General features: G+C 40.8%; 1 protein-coding gene across 4 annotated transcripts in view; it reads left to right on the plus strand.

The window, feature by feature from the left end:
- Positions 1 to 265: 265 nt before the first annotated feature.
- Slc39a12 (solute carrier family 39 member 12) overlaps positions 266 to 16,360 on the plus strand; it is an 88,346-nt gene continuing 72,251 nt past the window's right edge. For 3 of the 4 annotated variants that reach the window (XM_087590274.1, XM_087590275.1, XM_087590276.1), the window contains exons 1-4: positions 266 to 561; positions 1,330 to 1,664; positions 9,900 to 10,181; positions 13,882 to 14,089. In XM_087590274.1, coding sequence (XP_087446400.1) covers positions 1,407 to 1,664; positions 9,900 to 10,181; positions 13,882 to 14,089 — 748 coding nt within the window. In that variant the 5' untranslated portion in view covers positions 266 to 561; positions 1,330 to 1,406. 4 annotated transcript variants of the gene reach the window in all.

Consider the following 16,360-nt stretch of genomic DNA (forward strand, 5'->3'; position numbering starts at 1 on the left):
ATGTGTTCCTTCAATATGCACTTTTAGTTTAAACCATTATTTATAAAGTCCTTACATCGTTTCAATATTTTCAAGTTGTGAAACCAAGTTTTAAAGGGCCAATCTTTCTGGCAACTCTTGGTTTAAGCCAGGGTTAAACAGTAATCTGCTGCTCAGGAAAATGCCTTCTCTAACACTAATCCCTTTCACTTTGCAAGGTAGAATTCTATTTTATTTATTTTTTGACCTAGATTCTGTTCCTTGGAAGGCAAATGACTATAGATAATTTTAAAATGCTGTGCTAAATGTTGATATAAAAGAATAATTCCTCAACCACATTTATTCGGTTATCCTGCAAATCTGTCAGCCAGCAACTGTCTGCTTTTCTCCACCTTCATTTTTACCTCTGAGCAGCTCTCTCCATAGCAACTAGAAATGTCTCTGGGCTGAGATAATCCTCTCCAGCTCCCAGCACACACAGTCAAGGAATTTTAAAACGGAGAACTGGGGGACCACAAAATGCTCTCAGAAATTTAAAGGCCCAAGGAGGCTCGAGATAAATAACCATTTCTCTTTCTTGAGGTAAGTGCTGGGTTTAGAAAGGTCTGTGCTACCTACCTTGTCTCCTTTTAAAATGCTAACATAAGAGTCTGAGGCTGTTGTTTAAACCATAAATATAACCTCAGGATCTTGTCACTACCCTGGGGGTCATTATTGGCTCATCTCTGGATACTTGAGCGAGATGCTGTTAGCATTTTGCACTTCTTAAACAATTGATTCAAGACTTCGTTTTCTTCCTGAATTCTGATGGACTCTACAATGATTTCCTGTCTCTTCAGAGACTATCGTGTAGGTGGATTTATGATCCCTCTGGGGTCTTGGAAGTTTTTGGAGATAGTTCATTCTCCAGTGTCTTGGTGGATGGTTTTATTGAGCTAAAGACTAACTAGTGTTTCTTGAATGTAACTATTTTTCTCTAGGACATTGTCCTCTTCAAAGGCTTCTAACTCGGTGTGATATTGAAAATGCATTAGAAGTCTTTTTCTCTTTAATTTTCTCCACTGACTACACAGAATTTTATCGGTGTTGCAGCTCACTCTGGTTCCGGGGCATTGGCTGCAGACAAGGAGAGTGTACCCTCTTTTTTTTTTTCTACCATTTGACTGATTAGTGTAGGTATATCTTCCTGGCCACTGTGAAGTGGGACTTTCCTTCCTGGTCTTTTGGAGTTACAAGCTGCATCCAGACCCCCTGTTGTTGCCAATCGGCTCAGGCACCCAATTAGTGAGTCATTTCAGACATGTTCATGCACAGTAATTGAAGTCTTTATTTTTTCCCTTTCTACCACAGGAACCCCTCTGGTTATAAGTTTATCCTACGCAAAGCCTCCCACTCACCCCCAGGGCAACTCCAGCCAGAGAGTGGATATGTGCTTCTGGACAGAGCTCTCAGTATGGGTGGTCCTAGTGTCCCACTCCTTCAGCCTTGCTTCCTCTACTGAGACCAGCAAAGCCCTCACTCAGGATAACAGCAGAGTTGGGAGCCACAGCCTGTTAGAAGTTCTGAGAGTCCTCTCTGCTGGTGACGACAGGTCCCTCAACCATCCACAAAGTCTCATCAAGATTCTGTTGGAGAGGACTGGGTGTCCACAGAGAACAGACGGGACACAAGAAGATTGCAAGCTGGTTAGTGAAATAATGTGGGGTCGGGTACTAAGACTCTCTCCAAAGGGAATGATGGATTGCACAGAGATCATTTTTATCACAGCGAAATGACATGCAATGCTCACATGCAAGCAGGAAGTGAAGTGTGTCTCGATAATGCCCCATATCTGCCCGACAACAGCCCATTCACAAGGGATTTTCCCCCCTTGGGAAAATAGCGTTTGAGCTTTCCAGAGCCTCTCTGCTACTTTAGGGGCACTGGCTCGCTGATGAATACTTGGCCCTTCCTCCTTTCTGCTTCTCTGAGATCCTTCTTTATTTTTGACCATGGATGATGTTAGACAGAGGGTATTGATCTTCCACGAGCCAATCATAGCATCCTGATATTTGTCTAACATTCAGTTCCCAGATGTTCATTCCTAGGTACCAGGTAGTGTTTTGTTTTTTTTTTTAATGTTTGTGTGGCCCTGAGAAAATGCCTTGATAATCATTATCAGCAAGCAATCAGAGCTGCAGGAGAGAAATGCAGCATTTAGAGTTAAATCTGTTCCCAAGACTCCGGACACTTACTCCACAACCTTCCCCACAGCTTTCCTTCTCCTGACCTGACAAGTGAGCCCTACCTTGTCTCCTCACCAGAATCAGTTGTGCAGCTTACATAGTTACTGGATTAAAGGCTTCCTCCTTCCCAGGCTGAATCCTATAGTTATGTTGTTGATGATGTTTAGTTCTCTCTCCCTCCCTCCCCCTCCCTCATTTTTTATTGATTCTTTGTGAATTTCTCATTATGGACCCAAGTCTGTCATCTCTCCTTGTCCCTTTAAATCCACCCTCCGCCCTTGCAACCTCTCCAGGTTGCTTTAGCATGAAACTGGGGGGACTGCTAATCCCAGGGTTTGGTTGTTGTAGGACAAGGTCCATCAGGTTCCACTGTGGGTGTTTGGGGTCCCTGGAGGAGGTCCATCACTGTGGAGGAGAACCTGGGTCTTAAAACAACTGCCCAGCCCAGATCGATGAGGTTTGAAAGGAAAAAAATATATATTTGTAGATAAATGAAAGCATCTGTAGTCAACAGAAGGGCATGGCTGCTTCCAGAGTCAATCTGACAGACTCTCTCAGTCCTGCAGAGCTGTGGGCTGAGGATGGGGTGAGGGTGTGCATTTCCTGGCCAAATGGTTCCTGGCTTTGCTCTTCCTGTGACTGAAAAGGCCTTGCACAGATAGAATTTTTTCTCTGCTCTTTGCGAATGATAAATAACACCATAATTATTAAAACACCCAATGGTTCCCAGAGGAGATGTGTTATAATAGGCAGCGTCTGTGACGACATTAATAGATATAGATAGTAACAACAGACATCCCATTGGAAATAACCAGGAGTCAGATCTTATTAATTTCCGCTGAGAATCTGCTGCAGGGCCACGGTCTCCTTTAATGACACGGAGTGCCTTATTAAGGCTGGCTGAATATTAGTTTTGCTGGGTGAACATAAACAGGCAAGACTGTTCTCCATGTTTGGAGCTGAAGAGGAGGCAGGGGGTGTTTTATGTTGTTTTTAGTGACATTATCAAGGGTTTAGGGTGTTTAGCTTCTACTTGAATTATATCTATTCCCAGGCTTGGAAGTGCTCAGTCTAAGAGTAGTGCATCCTGGGACTGCTCACTCTCTTGCTCTGGGAAACTGAGGAGAAGGGAAACTGATAGGAGAAGGCTTGGCTCTCCTGAATATTCCTTTTGTAAAACACCTAAGAAACATTTTCCTATCCTTCATGTAAAGTCAGTCAGGAGAAAGGTCATCCAGTTGCACAGACGTTTGGGTTCTGGAGGAAACCACGGGGTTTGGCTTTGTTGTTGAGTCTGTTCCTTAATTTAAGACATATTGTTGACAGGACATGCTCATGTTAGATATTCTGTGGGAAACCAGGAGAGGAAGGAGTGGGTTCGTGTCTCTCAGTGTCTGGGGAAAGAAAGACTGAGGTGGTGCTACCGAATTCGTGAGGAGGAAAAACATGCAAAACGGAATTAGAAAACAAATCAATATGAGGAATCTGAGAACATGGGGTATTTTTTAAAAAAAAAGTCATTCGAGTTGTAGTTTAAAAAAATGAACAGTTTGGTCCTGACTCTGGCTCTCTCTCTCTCCCTCTCTCTCTCTCCTTCCCTTACTCCCTCCCTTTCTCCCTGCCTCCCCCCTCTCTTTGTAAGAATACTTGGAATGTTTTCTGTTTTTGAGTTCTGGGAATTGAACCTAGGGTTCTATGCATGATAGACAAGAGCACTGGCAGCTGCTCTGTATTCCCAGGCCCTGGATGGAGTCTTAATGGATTTGCACAGTGATTAAATGAAGAACCAACCTGCCTCCATTTTAGGCTTAAAGGCTATTTTATAGTAAAGACGAACTGGGCTCATTCCTGTTTGTAATTAAACCTCTGTTCCTCAAGGATTGTGCTCTGCCCCACCTGTAACCTTAACTACAAGTGGTTCTGCACTGCCTGTTCCAGGAAACAGCAAGCATGTCTTTGTTTCAAAACTTTGTATCTTGTGACCCTACCTTTGTTTCAGGAGGAACTGACTTGTTACATTTACGTTCTGCTCCTGCATTCTGTCATCTCGACTGTTTTGCCCACCAAATCTTCCATTTGGAAACTCTCTACCCTGAGCTCTTTAAAGGCCTTGTCTTCCTCACGTCCAAGGCTGACCTCTCAATCCCCGCCTTAGTAGGAAGGCAGCCCTAGTATATGAACAACAACAAAACAAAACAAAAGGACAAAACTAAACTAAACTAAACTAAAATAAAATAAACAAAAAACCTTGCTCTGATCAATTGCTGCCTTCCATGGTGATTTGAGTCAGTGGTTTTTCTCCTCCAGTCTCTATTAACATAAGTAACCCCCTATAGAATTAACCCACTCATAGTGGGATTCAGGAGTCTGCATAGCTTCCAGGAGGGAAAATACCTCTAGTTGGGAAACGTCTAGCCATTGAGGCCTATTGATCCTCTTTTTTCAATTTTTAATCAGTGGTAATGGGTCTTTTCTGGGATAACTCTATAGGATCAGGTGGATACCGATGCATGTGCTGGTAAGTGGAGATCACAAGGCCTTCAGTCCCTTATTGTCCCTGTTCTTCAAGGCTATGCAGGATCCTTTTCCAGGGATCTGGAACAACAACATTCCTTCGCAACACATCTCCAGACATTCCCCCCTTCATCTGTCTTACTTAGATGGGTAGGATTTTAACTGAAAATTTCAGGTAGTTTTCAGATCCTTTCAAGATCATGACCACTGTTTTAAGAAACTGATTTTAGTCTACAATTGGTCCCACCCCAGACTCACTTGCTGTAACTTTCATGTATGTATCTGATTAATTCATATAAACTCACTCACTTAGGACTATTATTTCTGTGACCCAGAAAAGCCATAGTTCTAGTGCATCCCTTCCACCACCCACCACCCTTCAAGGTTTATGGCTGAGAAAGGAAGAGAAACAATTCCCATTTGAAAAGATACCTTGGAAAGGGTTTAGGGATTTGAAAGAGACAATACATTTACCATTACTTCTAAAGCAAAAGTTAAACATCGGGTTTTAAACTTGTAAACTTTTCTTGCAACTGTTTTTTTCTTTTTAAAAAGATTTATTTGTTTTTATTTTTCATCTGTATGGGTATTTTATCTGCATGCATGTCTGTGCATACATGTGTGCAATGTCCACAGATGCTGGTTGAGGATCTAATGTCCCCTGGACTGAAGTCACAGACAGTTGTGAACTGCCCCATGGTGCTGGGAATCCATCCAAACATGTTCTCTGGAAGAACAGCCAGTGCTTATAACTGCTGAGATATTTCTCCAGCTGTAAAGCTTTCTTGTTTGTCAGCATATATCCTTTGTACAGAGTAGGTTTCACAAGGAGTTGTATTTAAATGTAACATATACTTGACTATACTTGTTTCTTACCAGTACACTCTCTGTCTAGCATTACTTCACCCACTAGCTATTTTCTCTTTCCTACAGAAGCCCCTTCCACTTTCATGTCATCTATACACTCATTCATACATACATACATACACACATATGTACATACATATATATATATAACAAAACAAAAAGAAAGACATAGATGATAGGTAGATGGTAGATAGGAAGACAGAGATAAATAGGTAGGTAGGTAGATAGATAGATAGATAGATAGACAGACAGATAGATAGAGGCAACAAGATATCAATATTGTACTTATCAGTCTGAGCCTGTCATATTTCACTGTCTTTCTGCTGTGGATACAGACAACTATCATGTGCTCTTTGTGACTGTAGTACTCATCTAGAATATGAAAAGCTGAATTATGTATTAGAAGGAACTAATTTGACTTGACTTTAGGGAGTGATGTATAATTGCCACCAAGACCTGGGTAGACCAGTTAGCCTGTAAGATGAGCCCTTGCTTGTAGTTTAATTAATCTTTCCCTTAACTTCATTTCCTTATGGAGTCTTAAAAAAAAACACAAAAACGAATTCTCTGTATTTGTGTCTGCTTCCTCCCCGTAAACCCTATGCTTCCACCTGACAAATCTAAAGGGACCCTGGAGGATTTATTCCTGAGTGAAGCTTTTCTTCTTTAACAAAGAATATCTTCACCTGACTGTGTGCTTGAATAGACTTTGATTCTCATGAGAAGGCAACATTTTCGAAATTTTGTTAAACACCCTCTTCCATACACAACTGTGACAACTGCTAAAAACGTCATTCCCAAAGCTAAATTGAGTGGTGATGAATTGCAGGTTTTCAGTCCCCTTCTTCCCATCACCAATACTAGTTGTCTAAGAGGAAGAATTCTTATTTTCTTCTTTCTTAGGCTTTCTATAGCTTTCAAGGCATTGGCCTCTGTAACTTCAAGATTCAAATATATATAAAAACCAAAATGTTTTAGCTTATTTGATTCAGAGTTATATTTTATGTCATCAAGCATCCAAAGATTCAGGCAAAAACTAGGTGACTCCTGTTTGGTGTGACTAAGTCTGGTCACACAAAACAAGACACTTCAAGAACTGGTTTGAAGTTTTTAAAGTTAGGACAAAGCTAACTTTATCTTCCTTGTCATACGCTTTGAACTAACCTGTCTGTGCAGTTACAATTCATGTTCTATTCTCTGACACCCCATGCTCTGTACCCTCTATTAAACATTAGGAAGGAATGGACAGGAGTCTCAGGGATACCATATAGTATGCAGAGGGGGTTATGTGCACTCCTGTATGTCTGCTGACATGACAACATGTGATTAATATGGTGGCTTCATGCACTTCCTAGACCCAGTGTCTCTAATAACATTTTACTGGTCTACCTCAGGGCAACAACTGCCTTGCCCCAAGATGCTCACTTAGCCTTCTCCACCATTTTATTCTCGTCACTGACATTAGTCTCTTACCCATCTTCTTACCTCTCTCCTCTCTTCCTACCAAATAGGAAAGACAGAAAATAATTCATTGAAGAATTTAATGTTTGTAGCTAACAACTACTAGCTGTGTGTGGCCTTAAGTGAGGAACTTAGCATCTTTTAGATTTGGTTATAAGTTACACTATGGGCAAACCATTTTCATAAAAGAGAATTGATTCATATTTGATTCAGTTCAATATCCTTTCATATTGAATACAAATTTATCTACTAACTTATTAAACATTAAATAATGGAACGATTAGTATTCCAAATGCCTTGCACCATGTGGCTATGTTTAGAGGATTATTAAAGAAATTGAGAATATTTTTGTCAATTAAAAATTGCAGAATGGAATTTCCACCATTAAAAAATTACCATGTGTGAGGCAGAGCCAGGTGGAACTCTGTGAGTTGGAAGCCACCCAAAGCTATATTTTCCAGTATTAGTTAGATTCCATTCTGAGGAATATCTGAGAGTATGACATGCTCAGCATGGTGTTGGGTAGAGCTTTGTCAGTAAATCCTAAGTAGCATTATGTGTAGTGTAGGTAATTTAGTACACAGAATGGTTTAATTAGGATAGTTTCCACCCAGCTTCTACTTGTGTCTTACTTTCAGCCTCATCACTTCCAAGTGTATGAAGGAAGGGGGCTACATATGGAATGCAAAAGGTTTGTGGTGGCTTCAGAGTGGAGTTCATGTGACCTCTGTGTGTTCCCGGAAGTTGAATTGGAAAGATGAGGTCTACAGTGTAAGCGGCTTCAGGAAGAACATCTTTATGCTCTGTTTTGAAGATGGATGTCTGTAGTTTCTTCCTGATGGGTATAGCATGCACCATCTATTGCCCAGCATGTCACACAGCGGTTATGTTACTAGAACTTCCCAAACTTATATCTCAGATAACATATTAAAAGACCCTGGGGTAATTATCCCCACAGTAGGGTGAACCTCCCTGAAACTTGAGACAGATGTCACCTCATGCTTCAGCCTAAGGCTGTAGCTACGCAACAGAGCTGCTTCCCAGATACTGAGAAAGCTACCTAACTCTCCCTGAAGAGTAGACTTTTTGCTGAGGAAACTTTTTCAGCCAGAATCCCTGTCATTTCTTCACTGTCCAATGATGCTGCTTTGAACATTTTGTCATGTGACCATCTCAAAGCAGAGAATCTACATCTGTCTGTGGCTTATGAAACAGTGTGTCAGAGTATAGCGTAGAAAAGTCTTTCTATTCAGCCTCAAAGGGTTCTGAGACTAGATCAGTGACCTTAACAGGGAAAAAGTCAGATTAGGAGGAGAAAAGTATGTAAGTTTTGTTTGTATTGATACTTTATGTGGTAAAGACATTTACTTAAAAAAAAAAAAAAGAATGCTCCTTAAGGAGTAGGGCATATATTCTATATTAACAACAGCAACAACAACAACAACAACAATAGTAATATCAACAACAACAACAACAACAATTAATTGTGGAGACATGACAAGAGAAAAAATGGCTCAGGGTAGTAAATTGTGAGAACTCACTAGGAAAATATACAAAGGACCCTAAATCATAGATTGTGCGTGTGTGTGTGTGTGTGTGTGTGTGTGTGTGTGTGTGTGTGTGTATGTGTGTGTGGAGTGATTTGGTAAAGTCTATGCAGATTAGTAGAATTATATCAGTTCCCTGAGATAAGAATGTTCTGTTCTTGGTACATAAAGGACACATTTCTCAATGGAAATTTAGTCTTCACCTTTAGAAAGAAAGGGGGAATGCAGAGAGCACTTCCATATTTACTGTTTCCCAGTTGCTTTCGACTCAAAATTGTCTACATGCAAAAGTGATATATTTTGAGGATGGTATGGTCTGATTTCTTCCAGGGAAACATTTGGCAACTCTTTTAGGCAAGGATAGAAGAGGCCCAGGGAGAAGGGAGGATAGGTCACTGCATCTTTATTAGATCCTTAGTATTGGGTTCTGTGTCACATGCTGAGGGTAAGTAAGACCTGGAAACATGACCAGATAAACACTTGTTCTTGTTGGTAGGAAACAAAATACATAGTCAGGTCAACAAAATAGTTGTATAATATAGTGCTGTGAAGAAATTGCAATTCTAGAGATGTGCTATCCATCATGATAACTATAGCTACAAGTGACTATTGAATAAAGACTTGATATATGTGACTTTTTTGAAGTAAGGTATCCTGGCCTTGGGGTAGGCCTCCCTAAAGAGTAACATTTGTTTGTTCATTCATTTGTATGTTTGAGAAGGGGTTGCTCTCTGCAACTGTCCTGATGTCCTGGAAGTTGCTTTGTAGGTCAGGGTGGCCTCGAACTCACAGAAATCTGCCGGCCTCTGTCTTCTGAATGCTGGGATTAAAGGTATATACACCATCACATCTGGCAAAGAGTGACATTTTAAGACCTGAAAATTGAGAGCAAGGAGATTGTGCAAAGAGCTTGATGGAACATCAAAGAAATAAAACTACAAGAACAGAAGTTTAGAGAGAAAGGCTGAGATGAGTCAGAAGTGAGTACAGGCAAGAGTCAGACAAAGGATGCTGTGTCAAATGGGACATCATTTTAAAAGCCAAGGAATTGACTGGTTTTATACAAAAGAGCAAATCAACATTTTGAGGACACAGAGTCCCCTTTTACAAAAAGGGTCCCCAGGAAGAGATGGTGGTCAAAGAAAAGTCTCACCATGACTCACTCTCACATGAAGGTAGCTACAGTGACTGACTGCTTTGCCCTGTACTCACAAGGCATAGGCACTTGAAACCTTGCATGGGTAATAGTTCAGAGTCTTGTCTAAAGCTTGCCTTTGTCTTCTTTCTTCCTTACCACCCCCTACAGTGTTTGGAACCAGATGCACTATCACTCACAGCTGGGGGAGATTTGGAGGATGAGTTGAGAGAGGAGGTGGTCCAGAGAGTTTCTCTCCTCCTCCTCTATTACATCATTCATCAGGAAGAGATCTGCTCTTCCAAACTCAACATGAGCAACAGAGAATATGAGTTCTACCTGCACAGCCTTCTCAGCCTCAGGCAGGATGAAGACTCCTATTTCCTCTCAGAGAAGGAGACTGATGACATCTTGGCTTCCACCAGGAAGTACTTTGGCACCTCCACTAGTCAGGTAAGAAGTGAGGAATAGCTGAGGTGTAGGCTTGGTCTTAGTTTTGCCACTTATTCCTAGGACATGGGTGAATTTCTAAGAGAGATAAGTATTTCCGGTTTATCTCCAGGATAGTAACATAATCGAAAAGTCTATGTGGAGATGGAATGACTAAATGGTAGATGACTTTTAGCCAGAAGCTAGGTGGGTGGGTGGGTAGGCAGGCCAGGTGACAGGGCAGCTCTCATCTCCTGAATAACAATGACTCAAAGTTTTTGATCCACATCCAAGAAATGATCTAGAGTGGTGGAAGGCCATGCGTCCATTTGTCATGGCTTCTGGCCAGGGAAGAAGAGGGAAGCAGCTTAAGAGATGATTTATCATTAGTGATTTCATTGACGAGATCACTTGCAAAAGCGTTATTTGCAATACTCAACCCCTGGGAGCAGCCACTGTGCTGTTTAGCATTGTGTATCTGTGCTGTTTCTCATCTATCCCCAGCCCTGATTCTCAAGACATGGGCACCTGCCTTCATTACTATTCTAGGAATGCTGGCCTTTCAAGCATGCTTTTACTTTCTGGTTTACAATGGTCTGTTTCAGCAGACGAAGGTATCTGAACAAAACGTTTATTATTATTGTTATTTATGATTATCATCATCATCATCATCATCATCATCATCATATGAAGTTGGGGAGATGGCTCAGCGGGCAAAATGCTTAAAGCACCAGCACAAACACCTGCATTTGGGTCTCTAGCACCTACGTCAAAGCCAGGGGTTGCAATTACTCCTATAATTCGGGGGTTGGAGAGGAAAAGACAGTTATCTGGGACTTGTGGTCAGTCAGTCTGGCCAAAATGGCAAGGTTCAGGTTTATTGACAGACACTGTTTCAGAAAATAAAGGTAGAAGATGATTATTAACATTGATTTCTGGCTTCCATATGATCACACTCAGGCCACATACACATTTACACATATATGCATACACCACATCCATCATCATCATCATCATCATCATCATCATCAACATTGGGGATTGAATCCAAGCACTCTGCCACTGAGCTACACCGTGTGCCTCATAAATCTTGAGTCAGATTTCCAGAAGAGCTCTTTGAGGATCCATTCCACAATTTGAAGGGATATGAACATACTTTATGAAACAATGGTTGCATATCTCTTTTTTAATCTTTTGAATTAGTCATTGATTTGCAAAAACAAACTTAATTCTTGGTCTCATTCTGTTGTTCAAGAGCCAAAGGTTGTTCTGGATCAACAACTAGCAAACCCCCTTTCTACATGTTATGAATGTGCTTAATGTCTCTTCTTATTTGGTGTACAAGGAGCATATTTACTAAGCACCTTGCAAAGATATTTATGGTACCTCTAATCCTGCGAATATTAATCTTTGGCCAAAGTGATCCTGTTTCCCTGTTTTTGTTGTTGTTGTTTGTTTGTTTGTTTGTTTGTTTTGGAAAAGGTTTCTTGATAAAATTCAATTTTTAGCTTGAATAAGGAGGCATTCCTAAATGTAACATCTTCATTGCAATTTCTCCACGATGTTAGATTGGCTTGAATTACACAAGAACTTTAGACATTCTGCACCTTTACTGCCTTTTGATGCAGATTAAATAGAAATGGAAATCCAGTACCTCAAGGCAAATGGTGGGTAGCAGTGGGTTTCTAGTTATGCCACATTGTCAGTGTTCAGCCTTTGCGATGTTTGTAAGATCAAACATCTATAGAAAATAAAATAACAGGACAGAGAAATCTATCGTTTTCATCTAGTTAACAAGAAGTATACTAATGTCATAGGCCTTTCTAGTCTTTAACACAATGATCTCCCAAAGATACTAATGTATGTATGTGACTTCTGGATGGTTCCTGTAGTCTATTTATACACAATGACCTAGGTACTCAGTCAGTCCAGCCTATGCAGAAGGCTGGAGATGTCTGTCTGCAGAATGATGCTTTTTTTCTAGATAGCATAGATGCTATACACCAGCCTAGAAGACCCAGCTCTTAAAATGCCAGGACTTGACTTTCACAGGTCAGGCCCCTAGTAGTCATTCTAGATGGTCCTCAATCAACTTCTTAGTGTCCTCATCCAGTCACACTACAAGACCAGAATATAAATGTCACCCCATTCTTTCACTGTCACCTCCAAAAGAAACTGTGTTTCATTGTCTTCAATCAATTCCCATGCTCTTGCCTTTGCAGGTCTCTCTGCTGTTTTCTGGATCTATGGTAAACACACATGGATCTGTCCATAGCTCATCCTAGCCCTGCCTCTTCTGGAAGATAGGTAGTGATCGAACTCTTAAGAAATTCTTGGGTCAAAAATAATGACTAGACACTCTATCCTCAAACAGAACCTTGGGACTGCAACATTCTTTTTATTTCTTTTTTATAGTCTATGATAAATTTACATCACTGTGAAGGTCATGCTATTGTGTCTCAACTTAGTTCTTTCTCTCAAAGTACTTTCCAGAATTTATCAACAATGTGATCACAGTAGCCCAGAGCAGAACACTTGCTCAGCTTGCATGAGCTCCTAATTTCTAGCCTTGCCCCGCCCCCCAGATTCCCACTACAGCTGTATAGATTCCTGGCAATCCCACCACTAGACTTCAGAGAGATTAACTCAACAAGCTTTTATTCCTTCTTCAAAGTCACAAGCATTGAATGTTGTCACAAATAACCCACACTTATATCCTCTTTGGATGAACCAGCTCACTCTAGCTCATTGATAGTGGACATTGATAGTGTGCCACAGTGCGTGGCACAAAGTGGGTATTTTATTTTAGTAAGTAAACTAGGTCAACAATAGTATTTATGGTAAAATTGTATCTTGTCAGACGAGCATAATTTCATCAGGAAAAATGTGTACGCACACAAGAATGCCACATGTCCTATGTTCCATATGAGTTTAAAGAACACAGATGCTACGTTAGAATTCACTGTGGTGAATACACACTGAGCTTGGGTTCAAGGGGGATGCAGAAGTAAAGGTTGTGTCTAGTTACTTTTCTATTATTATGACAAGATACTTTGATGAGATCAATTTAAGGACTATAAATTTATTTTTGGTTCATAGTTAAAGTACAACCCACCAAAGCAGGGATGTCAAGGCAGAAGGGGCATAAGACACTTAGTCACTCTGAGTCCCACAGCCAGTAGGAAGACAGCAATGAATACTTGTCATCAGCCTGCTTTCTCCCTTTTATAAAGCCTAGAATCCCAGGCCTAGGCAGTGACACCACCTACAGTGGATGGCTCTTTCTACCTCAGTTGACCTCATCAAGACACTCTCCCATGGGCATACTTAGAAACCCTTCTCCCAGGCGATGGTGAACCTCATCAAGTTGACAATTAAGGTCAACCATTGCAGGTCCCAGTGCTCCATCAATGCTAGGATGCAGAAAGTCATCTAGCCTACAAGAGTCCTTGAATCTGGGAGAAAATTCATCAAGAGAAAGGATGAAAGCTGTAAGCGTGGGCATGCACTTCAGAAAGGCTCTATTTAGTACAATCATAAGGAAGGGTGGATAACCAAGATGCAGGAGGGTGGGGTTAGGTTGAAAAGTCAACCGTTTCCCAAACTGAGTTCCCCTTCATGTAGTAGATGATGGCATCATTCTGGCAAACCAATCTTCTTTTCGATATACGATTCCTCAATGGAACTCCAGGAGTTAATATTTCCTCCTTGTTTTTGGCTGTAGTGTATGGAAACTAAGATTCTACAGAGGGAATCTGGCATTCAGAGCAGCAATGGTGCTGATGAAAAGATGCTTCCTCAGCTGGCTGCCACCATCATTGCTCTGTCGCTCCAAGGAGTTTGTTTGGGGAGAAAAGACTCGCCTTCCCCAGATGACTTTACAGAATATATTTTCAGTTTCCTGAATAGAACCAATGCCCTCCACCTCTCTGGTAAGATTGTTTTTCAGAAATTTCATTTCCAAGTCACATCTGTCTGATTAATTGTGCCAGAAGACAAAGGCCAGAATATTTTGTTGACTGAATTTATCCAGGTCTGTTTAAAACATTGTCTTATCTTGGCATGAAATAAGAGAGCACAGATGGCCTTTTAGGGCAGAAGTCTATTGGTTGATGAAGCATAAACATGAACTTGGCCCATTTTTGTAGGGATAGAAATTGTAGATATGGAATCAAATGGACAGATTTTAAAAAACTTGTCTTTGAGAACTAACTAAATTCTTCCCTGTTTCATACATAACATTGGACCTGAGATGGCAGAGCAATATGGAATAATAAAATGCTATTTGAAATGGCCCAAGAGGGTCTGCAGCAGTTTGCATGTAATCATAAAAGTAAGCCATTTCTCTCTCAGCAGAAGTAACTTATATGGTATTCATCTACTTCTGTTGGGAATTAGTTCTAATGCTTCACCTTAATTCGGCTCCCAAAGTTCTGACAGAGATAGATGGAGGAAGGGAGGGAAGGAGAGGGAGGGAGAGAGGGAGAGAGAGAGAGAGAGAGAGAGAGAGAGAGAGAGAGAGAGAGAGAGAGAGAGGAAGGAGGAGGAGGAGGAAAGAAAGAAAGAAACAAAGAAAGAAAATAAGAGAGAAAAGAGGAGAGAAGACTAGAATCACCATGATGGGGAAGCAGAAAGGTGGAACTTAAAGGCCCACTGGCACATAAGAATCCAGGAAAGTAGCCCTAGAGCCACTTCCCAGATTGAGTCTGGGGTAGCAGATATGAAATATAGGTTTTAAAATATGTTAACTCAGGAATAACAGAGGGGAGTGTTTGCTAGCCATGGGAAGGTATAGAAGTGCCCAACCATTGAGCTAATTAAGGCATATCAAAATTAGCTGTTCTGTGTGTTTCTTTAATGTGCGAATCCAGAGAGCTCTTGGGTGGGTACAGAGCATGCAGGTACATTCTGCTTGGAGCCAAAGTGGTTTAAGTAATTCACTGCTACATATTTCATTTCTGATAAAATCCTTTGATGGCTCCAAGATGAAATGCTCTGCCGGGAAGGAAATCTGAATATTGATTTTGTATATTTTCTTGCATTTAATAAGGAAAATTGTTTGAAAGCTAAGTATCTGAAATGAATTGAAAGTTTCAATATCTGAATCTAAGTGTCTGAAGGTGGATTTTCTTTTTAACCTCATTACCAATGCCAGCCTAAAGTAATCATTCCTCAGTATTGGAGAACGTTGGATCACATTTCCCTGAGTTTTAAAAATAGATTTATTTTTTTCCAGTGAATCAGGGTCCAGATAAGATCTATACAATGAGCTAGGAAGATGGGTAAAATGCTGACTGTGACAACATGAGAGGCTAAGTTGAGATCCTCATGTCTAAATAAAGTCAGGCATGATAGAGATCAGCGATCTCAGTGTTCCTATGGCAAAACAGGCAGAAGACAGAAGAATCCCCCAGAAGCTCATGGGCCAGCTAGCCTGGCACACATAGCAGGAGCAAGAGTCCATTCATGTCTCAAACAAGCTGGAGAGCAAGGACTGACACTGTAGACTTCTACATGCATGCCATGCACATGTGTGCCTATTCTCATACAGATGAACACACATGCACACACACACAGACAAATTACATCTAAAATTCATAAAGTGTAAAATGTTGGTAGGTTTCCCATTTCCTTTACAAATGATATATGCCTCTACTATTCTATCTACTTTATCACACACTATTTTGTTGGGGGAGTAAAGGGGTGCTTGCCTGTGGATTGCTGATAGCATTCAGAATTAACATCAATGCCCGCATCACCCGTTTCCTGTGTGTTGGTGGCTGTGTGTGGAAAATTGATTCATTTTCAGTTACTTATTGAAAAGCACCATTTGGTGGTTGCTGACTTCCGTCAGAGGACTGGCAATATTTGGTTATCTTTTGTATGAGGTTCATAAGCTTCTGGTAATTGTCAACAGGGATTATATGAAGCTTATATAAAGTGATGATCTAATGCTCTCTTCTGGCCTTCTCTCTGCTCTCCGGTCCTTTTGCTCTCCATTGGAAGAATTCTGAAAAAAAAAACCACATAGAATTTAAGAGATGCACAGTATATCTTGGAGTAGAGGAAGGCACATCTTCACATGATGACAGTAGACAATAGACCAAGGGCCCTTGTAGAACACCCACAGTGCTTGGGGAGGAATGCCATTTGTAACACATTTTACATTCTATCCAATAATACATCTTTCAACTTCATTATCC

The sequence above is a fragment of the Rattus norvegicus genome, chromosome 17 (assembly GCF_021556685.1).
Source record: "Rattus norvegicus strain SHRSP/BbbUtx chromosome 17, alternate assembly SHRSP_T2T, whole genome shotgun sequence".
Taxonomy (NCBI): Eukaryota; Metazoa; Chordata; class Mammalia; order Rodentia; family Muridae; genus Rattus; species Rattus norvegicus.